Source organism: Manis pentadactyla, chromosome 7, assembly GCF_030020395.1.
Source record: "Manis pentadactyla isolate mManPen7 chromosome 7, mManPen7.hap1, whole genome shotgun sequence".
In the NCBI taxonomy this organism is placed as follows: domain Eukaryota; kingdom Metazoa; phylum Chordata; class Mammalia; order Pholidota; family Manidae; genus Manis; species Manis pentadactyla.
This window is the reverse complement of record NC_080025.1, coordinates 127,851,816-127,867,141: the sequence shown is the minus strand read 5'-3', so window position 1 is coordinate 127,867,141 and position 15,326 is coordinate 127,851,816. Positions and strand designations below refer to the sequence as shown.

Here is a 15,326-nt window from a genome sequence, read left to right as displayed (position 1 = left end):
GAATTCCACTGATAATATTTGTTGGAAAAGAGCACTTTTTTCCTGCTGCCCTAACTTGTGAGTGTGGCTTATGCAGTTAACTTGCTGCCCCTGCAGCAAATCAAATCAACAAATATTTACCAGCTGCTAAGCTCGGCCTTGTAGGACATAGAAAAAACTATGAGATTCACTTTCTGCATTAAAGGAGCAAATTGTCCAGCTGCACCAAAGTACTCACATATTCTAGAGGAGGAGAAAACTGCACGTGCTCTCTGGATGCCCCCAATACACCTGGAGCTTTACTTCCAATACAAGAAACAGCTGGTGTTCATGCTGGTTTGGCAAAGTTCCCAAATTCATCAAACAGAAAGATCACGATGATGATGATAACAATAAAAATGATTCTTCATCGCTGGTCTTAATATAGTGACATAAAAGAACTGCATTCTACATAGGACATTCCAGATGTGGAACATAAACTCAACTTCACCCAAAATAGACTTGTAGCCTCCCCAGCACCTGCAAAAATCAAAGGTGACCCCCTGTCTTGCCTGAGGGTTTCAGCCTCAGACAAGTTCACTGTGGACTCAGTGAGACTGAGAAATGACCACGGATGTTCTTGGGGTAAAAGGGTTTATACCCAGATATATTCTCATGGCAGTAGGTTGAGCATTAGAATCATGTCTGCATCTAGCAGTTCACAGGTTCGTAACCCACCTCCATCTCTGCCACTGCCCAGAGCACTAGGTGGAGCTCTTTATACAGTGACTCACTCAATAACAGCTCATTGTCTACAGGTGTGGAAGCATTAGCCTAGTAGTTGGCCAACTACATCATCAAGTAGTTGAGGGTCAGGTGAGGATCCTGGCCACAGGAACTTCCATTTTCCCCACGACCCCATATACTTGACATGGCTGGGATTGGAAGCTAGACCTGTGAAGGTATCAAGCAATGATCTTTTGTATTAATCTAGTTTAGGGAAAATGGAAGTTCCTCTGACTAGGATCTTCACCTAACCCTAATCTACTTGATGATGTAATTGGCCTACTGCTAGGCTAATATTAGGCTAATATTTACACACCCATTGGCAATGAGCTGTTATCACTGGTGTTGCTATATACAGAGCTCCACCCAGTGCTCTGCCCAGAGACAGAGATAGAAATGGATCCCAATCCATTCTATCAGACATGATTCCAGCACTGACCTGCCTCCATGAGAATAAAACTTGATATAAACCCTTTTACCCCCAACATTCCATTGTTGTTATTTGGGCTCACAGAATCCAGAGTGAATTTTCCCAGGGCTGAAACCCTCAGGCAAGACACAAGTAAAAGGGCATTGTGGATAAAGTGAAGGTTGCTATGGCCAGAATTCTCATCTGGCCCTGATTGGCTTGCTCACTACACCCGTGTGGGCAATATGTTGCTATTGACTCTATATAAAGAGCTCTGCCCAGTGCTCTGCGCAACATGGTGGCACGGCTGCAAGGCTGCAGGAGAGCAGAAAGGAGACTGGAGTGGTGGCAGCGCCAAGGACAGAGACTGAGACAGCTGAGGGGGCAGAGAGGCCCAGAGGCAGAGACCGGCTTGCTGCGTGCAGACTTGCTCTGAGTGGACGGGATTCTAGTGACTGACCTGCCACGGTGGAAATAAAGTTGGGTATAACCCTTTCACCCCAAGAACGTTCTATTGCCATTTCTTTGGTCACATTGAATCCATACTGCACTTGTCCAGGGCTGAAACCCATTGGCAAGACAGGCATCAATAGCTATTTAACATGGGAAAACTCCCAAAGAAAGAGGCCCAATATTTCAAAAGCCAAATACTACTAAAAATGATCTAACATCCAACTAGTGTTTTTCTGTCAACTGTTGAGATCTTTGTCATTAGGTCTCATGAAAAACTTAACAAAAATAAGGCTTCCAATTAGGGAAATGCCAATGAGCTGATTCATAAATGAGCTTCCACCATTTGGTGAGAATAATAATTCAAGCTAAAACACCCTGAGTACTTCTAGTGCCAGGTAAGGTGCTAAGTAGTTTGCTGAATTCTCTTGATAAGCTATTGTAAATACTATTATTATTCTCATTTTAAAGATGAGGAAATAGGCTGTAAGTCTGGGGAGAGGAAATCTCAGGGCAAAATACCTCTAAAAACCAAAATCAGTCAAAGGGAAAAATAAAGTTTAAAACCCATTTATTGCTTACAAACTGCACTCCAGCGCCATCTTTCTCCCCTGCTCTGGAGGAAGCCAGCAAGCAAGCCCCTCCCCTTAACCTCTCAGGTTCAGACATGCCCTTGGTTGCGCAGGTAAAAAAATACCCTGACATGGAGATGAACTCTCCACCCAAGGATATGTAAATGCACCAAAGCCAGGTGAGGTGTTCTGGAAATATTACAGTTTTACCCACACAGGCTCCCAAAGGTTACATCATGGCCCAGGGTCTCAGAGCTTAGTGAAAAAGTTGGACTATTGCCCGGCTCCCCAGTAGACAGAGTGCATGTCATCTGCGTTTCAGTCCCCAGGTGGCTGCAGTTCAATGAGTGGCTCTTGTTTCAAGCAGGCAGCACATGGATAACAGCTAATCCCATCCACAACCACAGACTGTTAGCCCTCTCCACCAGCTACTTCACAAAGGTCTTCTTCTGGTTCCAACAGGACTGGGCATGAGACCTGGAAATGGCTCACAAGCCTCCTCCCCAGTACCACAAAAAAGAGAACTCAAAATACTTTTTCTACTATCCACAGATCATCCCTTTTTCATCCTCATCAGTGTCCTCAATAACGGAAAATTCCATGGAGACTGATTTGATGAGGTGTGAAAGCCTTTCAAACTTAAATGTGTTTCAGAAATTTATGTTGTGTCCGTGAATGTTTATGGCTCAGGTTTTCTCTTTTTCGGTGTGGGGGGCTCTTCACTTAGAGAACAGGATGTATTAATATTTGTCATGGGCAAGAAACATTCTTCCTGAGATTTTACACCTGTAAAATGTGGATAATGACATCAAGTCACATTTTTTCATGTGGATTTGAGAATATAAAAAGAATACAAAGTTAAGAATAATTTTATATCAAACTCAAATGCCACATTCTCTAACTTTCCCAATCCAGAGGCCCCACAACTACCATCACTGTCCGTGCCACAGTCAGCTTTCTTTTATTTATAGCAGCTCTCATTATCCAAATTACATTTTTTAATCTGTTTTCTTGAGTACTTCATGTCTCTCTGACCACAGTGAAATTCCATGCAAGAAGGGATTTTGTCTTCTTCTTTGCCATTGCATTGCCAGCCTCTAAAATAGTCCCTGGCACATGCTAGGCACTCAATGAATGCAAGTTGAATAGAAAAACCTCTTTGTGTTAAAATTTGTATCTTTATGAACATTTTTAAAATTGGATTTCCAGACCATAGAAAGAGAAGAACCATAATCCTTGGGTAATGGTATGCTCATCATTAATCCATGCATGGCCCTCTTATTTTTTAGCTATTCAATTTGGGGTTTTTTAAAGCTGATGATACCTGAAAAAACAGAACCTACACAATAGCTAGGGTCCTTCATCTGATCATAGGCCCTGACCTCTATCTTGTCCCTCACCTCTCCCCAACTAGGTTATCATCAGTCAGAATCCCAGGATTCATTTCCTATTGAAGTCCATTTCCTGAGGACCTGGGATGGGATTCTTGTTTAGGTGATTTACTGAGTTTTCAAGAGAAGGGGAGTTTGGGAAGCAGGGCGGGATAGGAAAAAAGCAAAGCAAAGCTGTGCAATTAGCTGGAGACTGGATTCAGAGCTGGAGCACACATCGCAGGACAGAGTTGACCCTTCCTTGAGGCAAAAGAGGAGCTGTTTGTACTGAGTCAGTGAGTCACTGGCTGACATTTGGGGAGGTGATATGTATGGGAAAGTAGCTGCATGAGCTTCCTGGGGGACACAGCCCCATTTGGCTAAGGGCAGTTCTCCAGAGAGGAATGGAGCCTCGGGCAGTTGGCAGCCAATGCTCACAGCAGCTGGGGATCAGTGCCCTTGACCAAGAAAAGGGATCTGCATGTCTGCTCTATCTTGCTTCCCTTTTTACACAGTTTTATCAAATTTTACAAGTCTTCCTTAAAAGTGCACATATGTATATTTTTTCAGTTATTTGGAACTTTCTAGAAAGGGAATCTTACTAAATTTTGTTTTGAATGTTGCATATTTCAGTATGTGAAAAACCATACTTAATTTACCCATTCCCCCACTGGTGGATTTCTGAGTTGTTTTTAGGTTTTTGCTACGATGAACAGTGTCGCTGTGAATGTATTAATTATTTGTCTTGGGCAAGGGACCTATTATTCCTGAGATTTTCCACCTGTAAAATGGGGATAACAACATCTAGCCTACACTTTTCATGTGGTTTTGGGGAATATAAAGAGACATAAAAATATTCTCATGTATGTGTCTGGTTGTACATGTGTGAGAATTCCTTGGATTCACGCCTGGTGTGGGACAGCTGGATCATAAGGCATGAATGCTAGCAGATAATGCCAAAGTATTCTCCAAAATGGTTTTAGTAATTCACACACCCATCAATAACGTATAAGAGATCCTATCACCCACCTCCTCGCCAACTTTTCTGTAAATTGAATTGAGTATGAAACAGCATCTTGGTGCAGTCTTGATTTGAATGTCCTTGATCAGCAATCATCACTTCATAGGTTCACCCCGTATTCCTGTTTCCTCATATGTGAAATGCTTGCTCTTACCTTTTGTCTGTTTTCCTATCAGGTTATTTGTGGTTTTCATACTGATCTGTAGTTCAGTGTATGTCCTTTGTGGTGTGTATTATGAATATTGTGAACACCTCGCCCTAGCTTGTAACTTGTTCTCTCACATCTTTGTGGTGTCTTTTAATGAACAGAGAAGCTCTTCATTTTATTATAGTCACAGGTATTCTTTTTATGGCCTTTTATGTCTTGTTTAAGAAATCTTTCCCTTAAAGGGAATTAAAGGGCAATCTCAATCATGGGGCAGTGTGGTCCGCAGACAGAACCAGGTCACAGGACGTCACAGAGGCAAGCATTGTCATGCCTACTGAGGCACTGTCTGGTCAGAGGCAGGCCTGACTAGCCAGCATAAGCCACCAGCTGGTTGGCTGGCAGGTGTGTTCTGGTTACAAAATTGGATATCTCATGCTATTAGAGCTGGATGCCATTAAAAATTCTAATCATAGGCTGTAATTAACTTTCCTTGCTCTGATACCCTGCTCACTAAACAACCTTCTGATTATAATTTGGCTTCCCATGTACCTTGCCTACAGGGAGAGAATGTACTGTTCAGGCCGACGTGAGGATCCAATCCACTAAACAGTTTCATGCCATGATGTAAATTAATAAATTCATATTCTGATTTTATCACCTGCCTCATCTGAGCTCTGTAGGCGTGAGTCAGCAACCCCAAGTCTAATCAACACGGACACTGAGAATACCAAGCTTCTGAGCTGAAAAACTAAGAACTAGACCCAGGAGGAGAGTGAAATAACCAAGGTAACACTGCCCTGGAGGCCCCTCGGCTGATGGAGAAGGCCTTCCTACATGTCATGCGATACAGATGGGGATTAAAATTGACTTTTGACATTATGAAGAGCTGCATATTCAAACTCATAGCTTGGTTCCATTCAGGTGAAGGCGAAGAATAGAAGATGATCATGTGACTCATACTGAATATTTATTGGCTTACGAACACACACCAGATGCTACACAAATCCTAGGCAGAAGGATAAGATTTACAGACATGTTTGAAAAAAGAAAAAAAAGGGGCAGATGGTACATGCTGAGGAGGACTGGAACAAGAGGTGTCTGTCCTTGCACCACCTAGTACTCATGGTCTAGGATGCAAAATAGAAGAAAGCAACTTTAAAGACCAAAAAAAAGAGAAAAAGCCCCAGGAGAAGGAAACAAAAGTCCAGCAGAGCGTACACAGGAATGTGCTGGGGCAATGAGATCATCCCAGCCAGAGCAGTGACTGAGGATCTGGAGGGTGAGGGCAAGATCTCTGAAATAAGTTCAAAAGGCAACATGTAGGTGAGCCTATTAGGACAGACGGGGATATTTTAGCACTCTTGCTATTAGATGACCACTTCATCCAGGGTTTCTAGGGGAGGAGTACCTGTAGTGACACAGGTTCCCTTCTGGGATCCCAGTTACACTGAGTAACACAAGGAAGATGATCAGAACTGCCGGGTCTGGGAATTCTGGGCCCAGTGATGAGAAGTGATCCAGTACTTTGTATTCAGATCAAGAACATATTAAAAAAACACAAAAAATGGGAATGACCTATACTGCTGATCATACAGGATTTATTTTCAAAGAAAAATATGTTCAATAAATAGTGAGATAAAGGCAGTTCTGCATCATTGGAGACCCATCTAAGAGATAAGCATGTGTCTGCCTCACCTGAACAAGGCCACTGACTTGGCTAGACTGCATGAAGCTAGAAAACCATCTCAGAAATCCTTCTGCTCTAAAAATGAGGAAGAGACATGCCACCCAACAAGAGGTGGTTCTAAGTGTAGCCTGCCAACCAGGTGAGTGGAAGCAAAGGCACCCAAAGGGCTCAGCGAGACAGCAGGACCAAAACATAGTGGTGTGGACAGAGGATGTCCCTCAGGTGCCCCAGAAGGCACCATCTTCATGGAGGGGATGGAGAGCGGCTGATCTGGGTGCTTCACAAAGCCCGAGGGCTCTGACTCACGCAGGAAGTGTGGAGTTGAAAAGCTCCCTTTTTGGTGGCCTCGGTGTGCATGCACACATGGGGACAACTGAATGTAGACAGAGTGGGCTCCTCAGCTAGAGGTTGTCCCGCACATGCTCCATGATGGTCCTCAGCCCCAGCCAGGTCTCCTCCGCAGTAGGGATGATCTGGTTGGCTGGCAGCAGGAAGCCATAGTGCCCAGTATCTCTCAACTCAAACGTGAAGGCATACTTGATGCCATTATCATATGCCCAATCGGTGCTGCTCCCACTCGCTGGATCTGTAAGTCAGAGGAGAAAATAGCTTTGACGCCCGGGTCCTTTCAGGGTTAGATGGGAAGGGGCCAGGAGCAGCGGCTGGCTGCCTGTGGTTCCTCAGGGATCCCGAGTTCTTTCTCAAAGAAATCAGGCCTGCACCACGTAAACCTCAGCCTGATCCACATGTCTCAGGCTGCACCGTGAGAGTCTTCACTACCAAGCAAGAGATTTAAATCCTCATTTCCACCTGTTACTAACTCACTGTGTGGACTTCTTCAGGTCACTTGAAACCAATCATCATGGAGTGCGGTAAGCAGCTTCCAAGACAGCCCAGATGGTCCTTATCTCCTGGTATTCATGTCCTTGTGGGAATAGAATGTCCTCCTACATTGAATGGGGCTGACCTGACCTGTGTAACTAAGGACTGCAGAGATGAAGGTATATGACCTTTGAGGCCAGGTCGTAAGTTCTATGGCTTCCACCTGGCTTGCTCTCGGATCCCTCACGCTGGGGAAAGCCAGTTGTCATGTAGTAAGGACATTCGGGCAGCCCTATAAAGAGGTCTGTGTCATGAAGAATTGAGGTCTCCTGCCAATAATCAGCACTTGCTTGCCAGGTTCGTGAGGGAGCCATGGTAGCAGCAGAGCCTGAAGCCCAGTCAAGCCTTTCGATGACTAGAGGCCTAGAAGACCATCTTGACTGCAGCCTCCTGAGAGACTTGGACCCAGAGGCACCAGCTAAGCTACTCTTAAATTCCTGACCCACAGAAACAGTGTAAAAAAATAAATGTTTATTGCTTTAAGCAGCTAAGCTTTAGGGTAACTTATTACATAGCAAGAGATAACTGATACACAGAGAGAAAGAAACACAGCCCTTGAGATTTCCCTTTGGGGAAAGGCAAGGCGCCTGTTCTCCTGTTGCTTCCCAGTCAAACTACTGAAGCACAAACCGGCTAAAAGTGCAAAGTGTAGATGACATTGAAAATAAAATAATGATGTCAATAGCAGAGATCGTTCATTGAACATCCATGAGCCAGTCATTATATTGGAAAGTTTACATTTATGATCTCATTTAATCTTTAAAAACCCAATGAGATAGGCATAAAGGCATAATTGTCCTTGTTTTTCATATGAGAAAATGCAGGCTCAGAATGGGTAATTTAAGGAAATACAGATGGAAAATGGCAGGTCTGGAACTTAAACCCAGGTCCATCTGATGTATAAAGCCCATGTTTTCTTCATCCTATTTCCAGTCCATTTAGTGTATTACATGTCTGTTAACTAAAATATGGGCCCTTTGTTTTTCCATTGTTCCTGGGGTTGTTTCTCATGATAGATGTGTGATTTTTCTCTTCTGCAGTAACATGCTCCCTGAGATTCTGGAACAGGTGCACCTATACTCTCTGAAATCCTCATCCCATAGCCTCTCTGTACCCTGAGAAAATGCTGAATAAAAAACAGAGGAGGCCTCCAGAAGTTGCTAGAGGTTGTTTATATGGCAACCTCAAGTATTTCAGAACACATTTCAAATTCAGGAAGGAGGCAAGAAGACCTCTGCTGAGCAAAGCAATCAAGTTCATGAACTTCACTTTATTCAGGACCCGGCTCAAAATCTACCTATTGTTTTCTTTTTTTTTTAACACAAATAGGAACCACTGTAACACTCTACTCCATATTTTGAAGATTATTTCCTATTAGCACATAGAGATCCATGTCATTCAATTAAGGGCTGCAAACTGTTTCATGGCATGAATGCATCATGTGTTTCCAGCACACTACTGATGGACACTTAGGTGCTTGCCAGTTTTTTTTGTGATGCTAAACGATGCTGTGTGAGCACCCTTAATACTCAACAGTCCATCCACAAGCCAAACGAGGCCACAGAACTTGTTCCCAAGCCCTTAGGAGGTCAGAATCAGTGAAGAGGAGAGGAGAGGGTTGCTAAAGGCAGGTGGCCTGAAAGCAGTAGAGTCTGAACAGAGGAAGAAGACATGAAAACTCTAAAAGGCAGACTTTAGAATTCAAGGTGCAAGACAGTCTGGGTCTGGTTAGCACAGAGACTGAACAGTCCGATACGGCGCAGAAGGCCTTCAGGATGTAACAACTGATGTTCATAAGGCCACTCAGTCGTGAGCACAGGAGCCTAAATCTCTTCTCTTCTAGATGCTCTGTTTAAGAAGGCCAGGAAGTATAAAATCTACTGTGAAATAATTTTAGAGTTAAGGAAAGGTCTAGCACCATATAAGGGGCAACTCTTGTTTGTATGTAGAATTATGTACAAAAAATTATGTAGCCCAGGCCATAACCCGTGGTATTGGACTGTTACTATACACAAGTTGATTACACTTTTGGAAAGCAAAGAAGGCAGACAAAACCTATAAAGGATATAGAAGAAAGGCTCTTGAAATAGGTAGGAAATATTATGGCTTCTGAACAGCACTCAGGAGAGCCACCTTCCTCCTCGGCTAGAGGAATCTAATGAGCATCTCTTGAGTAATTTTGACAGCTCATGCTGCAAGGCCATTCTTCCAACTGATGTTTGACCCCAAATCCAGGCCCTGGCAATGCACAAAGATCTTGCGAGCGGACCTCCTCAGAGGGCCCAGTCCCTGTAGCTGTCTTTGGTCCTGGCCGCAGTTCTGACTAATTGGGCAGAGGGTGGAGAAACTCTCCCGATGCGTTTGCTCTCTGAGGAGTTCCCATACAACAACACTAATAAGAGGAAACCATGAATGATTAAATGGACTGTTGCTGCAATTAGCAACCCGAACACCAACATCGTGCTCACTGCTTACGGAGTCCAGTGGCAGATGGGGGAGCAAGAGCGTGAGATCCAAGTACAGAGGGGGGCCCAGGAGGTGGGATGGAGGATCCTCCCAGAAGAGGAAGGCTGAGGGCAAAGGAGGCGGGATGGGAGACCAAGTCACAGTCTGGAAGAGCAAATAAACACCAGCCAGCTTGCAGAGGCTCTGAGCGGGGACTGACTGTGTAAAACTACTTGTATATAGAGGAGGCACCAGAGGGGACAAGACGGCACCGGCTTCAAAGGGGTCAGAGCTGTGTTCCCCGTGTTTGTATTTATGTTCCCCATTTATAGCTAGGCTCTTGGAGAATGATCATATTCTTCAACTGGATCTTTACATTTAAAGACCAGACTCACAGAATAAGGATCTCAGCAGGAACAGAGTGAAATGCCAGATGAAACACCTCAGTGAGACACCAGTACAAACATATTTCCTCAAAACGAGATTGAGGTTGTAGGAAATGAGCCTCAAGACCATCTTCAGGTTCGGAGGCTTGGTAGGGTTTGTTTGGGTTGTGTTTTACTTTGTTGGCTTGATGCTCACCACCGTCGGGAGGGTGCCTAGCCCAGCTCCCAGCCTGCGTGTTCCTTTCTGACCGGAGGTGAGGGAGCCGCCTCCGCCACCCCCGCTCAGCATGCCGACCCACAGGTGGGTTTCCTTGGAAAACGGAACGAGGGGCTTGAGGAAGTTTTGATGAGTGATGCCAGGATTGTTCACGGAAGGTAAGGAGCACAGATGCCACCACACTGACAAGACCTAACTCATCAAGGGCACATGATAACAGCATGAGTGCGCATGTTACTGATGAGCATGACTGCCTGCAACAGCTCTCATCGCACTGGCTCAATGTAAACTACCAACAGGAAACACCATCAGACTAGAATGCAGGAAGCCTGACTGGCAGCTCTGCTCCTGCTTCCTTTCAGGTTTCCTCTCAAAGCCTTTTCTAAATGACCGATAATTACAGCGAGTACTTACAGACAGTGGTGCAGGTAGGACCCACTTGGTACTTAGTGCCCGACAGGGAAGCCAATGCTTTGGCTGCACGCCTGGCCACCTCGTCCTGGGAGGGGGGAACAAGTGGAGTGAGAAAGAATGGATCCTGCAGCCTGACATTCCTCAGCTGCTCTGCACTATGATGGTTTGGAAGATTCTCGGCCCCTCCTCCAATTTTCCCTTCTGGTCTCTTCTTTCCCATCCAACCAGCACCAAGGCGAGACTACAAACAGAGAAGTGGCCTGGTTCCTCTAACTCCCTCTCCTACGACATCCCTAGTTCTTTGCTTCTAGTTTGGGGAAAAGGGTAAAGAGAGGTGGGAGAAGATCACCAAGCATTCTGAAACCATGTGTACTACATCCTCAAGCTAGAGGAGATCTATTCAAGCTCTCCAAAGATGTGGAGCGCTGCTCACCAACGCTTTAGGAATGGCCCCAGTAAAGGCACCACCGTCCTTCCCTATCCTGTGGGAAGGGAACCCCATATTCACAAACATGCAGGCAGGCCAAGTATGTTCAAGAGGAACTTTCTAACAGTTGGGTGTGTTCCCAGAGTGGAGGTGGAGACAGTGCCGCTGTATATGGATGCACCCCATACAGAGTGCCTGTTTGAGACCAGAACCTTGCCCACACCTAGCCTTGAGCCCTGTGTCTGCCAGGAGGTTTATGGGCTAGCTGTGGGCCCAGACAGAGGGCGCACTCTAGCTGGCCAGCACAGAGAGAGGCCTGCAGTCTGCCCAGCTCCTGTTCGTCCACCCTAAGTGCCTGTCCTGGGGTGAGTCACCATATGACACAGAGCACCCCTAGGCTGTGGCCTACACCCTACTTACACTCTGCCTTAACCAGAATGAGAAGCACCTCCCTCTAGCCTCCCCTCTAGAACTCACAAGCAGTGGGTCCGCACTATGTTTTGGTCAGAAAAACAAATGGGAAGCTGAGGCAGGAGTCAGGTGCGGTTCTTGGAACCCACAGCAAGCAAGGAATAAAGGGTATTGCCTCTCTTCTGTCCCCAGGAGGCCTGACAGCACATCCCACAGGGTGAAGCAGACCCAGCACTGGGTGGAAGGTAGCCTGCCACTCACCAGCTCGTCCGCATCTGGGGCCTTGTGGACCGTGTACCCGTACGGATACATCAGCAGCTGTGAGTAGCTGTGCAGATCCATGAAGCATTTGAAGTTTCCATGTTCTTGGATGAAATCTACCACTGATTTCACCTCCACTTCTGAATTGGCATGGAGTCCATGGTACACTTCAGAGCAAGGGTTGTCACTGGTTCCCTCTCCTTGGGGGGCAGCCCGAGCAGAAACATTAACCCACAGGCCAAGAGAAGAGAAATTCAGGACACTCAACACAGAGGAGGGCAGACAGTACCGGCAACAGGCAGACCACTGCTAGATGCCCCCTGAGGACCTGGTCCATGGTATGTATACACTGCAGGGAGGGCACAGAGGTGGGAAGCCAGAGCTGCCAGCTAAGGAGGAAAACTGGTGAGACTCCTTTAAATGGACAGAGTTGACCTTGCATTGTATCACTAATAGTAGGCATAAATAATTAATATCATACTTGACAAAGAGTTGTAATTAATAAGTACTCTAGATAATGTGAATACCAATTAATAATGAAAATAAATACATTTATTCTGGTGTCACCTCATTCTCTTGGTTCAGATCATAATGGCTCAGTGCTGCCAAAAGTAATCTACTGTTGTGGCTAAAATCTGATTATTTGACAGGCATTTCAAAATATTACTTTGTGTGTTACTTCATGGTAAGCTCTCTGAGGTATCTGGTGTGTGCGTGCATGAATCCACCCAGTCGTGGGAATACCTGACTTCACTGTGATGTCCGCAGAACCCCACAGCCACATTAGTGTCCCCCCAAAGGTTTGTGTGGCATTTCTACACAAACAGAAGAAGTACACTAAAAAGAAAGCATCAGGACAGCAGTGGCATTGTGAATGACAACTCACGGGGTTTGGAATTGCAAGGCGAGTTTAGATCCTAACTCTTAACCATATGCTCCTAAGATTGTCACTGAGCTTTGATTATGTCATTTCAGATAGTAAAATTCACTCACTAGGTCAGAAAAATAAATAAGATAGTATGTGGGAAAGTACCTGGCACATAGCCGGCACTGTGGTGGGATGATTTTAACTAGCTGGAACTCAGAACCCAGGTCTCCTACTTTGTGCTCTTTCCATGACATCAAAGGGCTGAAGTTCACATTGACACATCTGAGGGTAAACGGCTGGAGGTGAATCCTACCTGTTAGGGTAACAGTGCTAACTGCTCTCTTCGGGAGCCCATCCACCCACCCGGGGCCTCACCCAGGAGGGCCACGGTGGCCAGACTATATGGAAAGGATGCGGATTTGTATATCTAAGACTAGAATGGTTTTTAAAACATTACATTTTCTCAGGAGAGCAGGGATTGCTGAATCACTCTCTTTGAAAATTAACCAAAAAATTTTTTAAAAAGAGAGAGAGACAAAGAGCGTAAGGGATTCACTCATGCATCTCAATGAATCAGCAATAGAGCTGGCCTGGAAACCGACTGCCTACTGTCACCTCAGAGTCCTGTGGACCAGGCTCTCCACGGGACCAGAGGTAGAAGTATTTGAAAACCATCTCCACAACCCACCTGCAAAACTAGCGTTCCAATTTCTGTTTGGATCCACACCAATGCAGCGGCTCCCAGGATTTAGGGATCTTGTCTTCCTCCATAATCGGTTCTGAAAAATCCACCGAGGAAGTAACAAACATCCAGAGATGGGTCAGGGCACAGGAGAGGCAAAGGGCTTCTTGGGTGGGCCTATGGTGGAGGTGGGCACCACACACGGGGCAAGCTGCTTGTGGCTCTGCCCGGAGGGTCATGGGATGCCAGTCCTCAGTGAGTAATCTCCTCGCACCCCTGAGAGGGAGGAGGCTTAGCCCTTCTGGCTCTGAGAGGGCGACTTCCCAAAATGCAACGTGGAGAACTTTATAGTGCAAGAACCAGGCACTTCCACCTGAGCCCACTGAGCAATTTTTGACTTGGGTAAAAGTAGGATAATTGGATAGTATCCTCCTGAATGACTGCTGGTGGAATAGACAGGAAGTGCACAGCAACTATTTTATTCTTGCCTAAAGAGTTAACCTGAACGCAGTATCAAGCCGCTAGATCTGACTACCAGTGAGTAGGAAATACAGGGGATAAGGCAACAAATTAAATGGCACACAACAAAGAAGCCATCAACCAAATTCAGAACATCAAACATTCTACGGGACAATTTACTTGGTTTCTCCAACAAAATGAATGACATTTTTAAAATACGTGTAGGGGTGGGAGTGGGGAGGTAACCGTAGTAGATTTTAAAGGCCTGTAGAGCTGTAACAACCAAATGCAGGCACAGGTCTTATCTGGATCCTAATTGCAACACACTGACTCAAAAGACATTTTAAAGATAATTGGGGGTATTGGATGATATTAAGAACTTCCATTGGTTTTTTTTTTTTTTTTTTTTTTAGATAATTATTTTTTATTGAAGGGTAGTTGACACACAGTATTACATTACATTAGTTTCAGGTGTACAACACAGTGATTCAACATTTATATACATGATAATTCTAGGTACCAGCTATCACCATACCAAGTTGTTACAATATTTTGACTATATTCCTTATGCTATACATTACATCCCGGTTACTTATTTATTTTACAATTGGAAGTGTGTACTTTTTTTTGGTTGTTGTTGTTAGGGCATCTCTCATATTTATTGATCAAATGGTTGTTAACAACAATAAAATTCTGTATAGGGGAGTCAATGCTCAATGCACAATCATTAATCCACCCCAAGCCTAATTTTCGTCAGTCTCCAATCTTCTGAAGCATAACGAACAAGTTCTTACATGGAGAACAAATTCTTACATAGTGAATAAGTTACATGGTGAACAGTACAAGGGCAGTCATCACAGAAACTTTTGGTTTTGCTCATGCATTATGAACTATAAACAGTCAGTTCAAATATGAATACACATTTGATTTTTATACTTGATTTATATGTGGATACCACATTTCTCTCTTTATTATTTTTAATAAAATGCTGAAGTGGTAGGTAGATACAACATAAAGGTAGAAAACATAGTTTAGTGTTGTAAGAGAGCAAATGTAGATGATCAGGTGTGTGCCTGTAGACTATGTGTTAATCCAAGCTAGACAAGGGCAATAAAACATCCACATATGCAGAAGATTTCTCTCAGAACAGGGGGGGGTGAGGTTCTAAGCCTCACCTCTGTTGATCCCCAATTTCTCACCTGATGAACCCCCTGCGACTGTGCCTGTCTTAGGTTGTTCCTCCCTTGAGGAATCTTACCCGTCTCTGGCTAACCAGTCATCTTCCGGGGCCATACAGGGAAATGTTAAGTTGGTAAGTGAGAGAGAAGCCTTATTGTTTGAAATGGTTAGCTTTTTATTTCTTTGCATATTTATGCCCTGTGGCTTCTATGCCCAGCATTTGTCTTGAGGTATCTTTACCACTTGGAGGAGTTATGATACTCGGTACTTCCATTGGTTTTTTAATTTAAAAAA

General features: G+C 44.7%; 1 protein-coding gene across 2 annotated transcripts in view; it reads right to left on the bottom strand.

The window, feature by feature from the left end:
- CPA4 (carboxypeptidase A4) overlaps positions 1 to 15,326 on the bottom strand; it is a 31,683-nt gene that overhangs the window by 4,242 nt on the left and 12,115 nt on the right. Inside the window, exons 8-11 of one of the 2 annotated variants that reach the window (XM_036909022.2) lie at positions 13,401 to 13,491; positions 11,845 to 12,044; positions 10,746 to 10,830; positions 5,663 to 6,987 (exon numbers count right to left, since the gene is read on the bottom strand). In XM_036909022.2, coding sequence (XP_036764917.1) covers positions 6,803 to 6,987; positions 10,746 to 10,830; positions 11,845 to 12,044; positions 13,401 to 13,491 — 561 coding nt within the window. In that variant the 3' untranslated portion in view covers positions 5,663 to 6,802. Of the gene's footprint in view, positions 1 to 5,662; positions 6,988 to 10,745; positions 10,831 to 11,844; positions 12,045 to 13,400; positions 13,492 to 15,326 lie in introns of those variants that run through there. The other variant, XM_036909024.2, reaches the window with a different exon arrangement.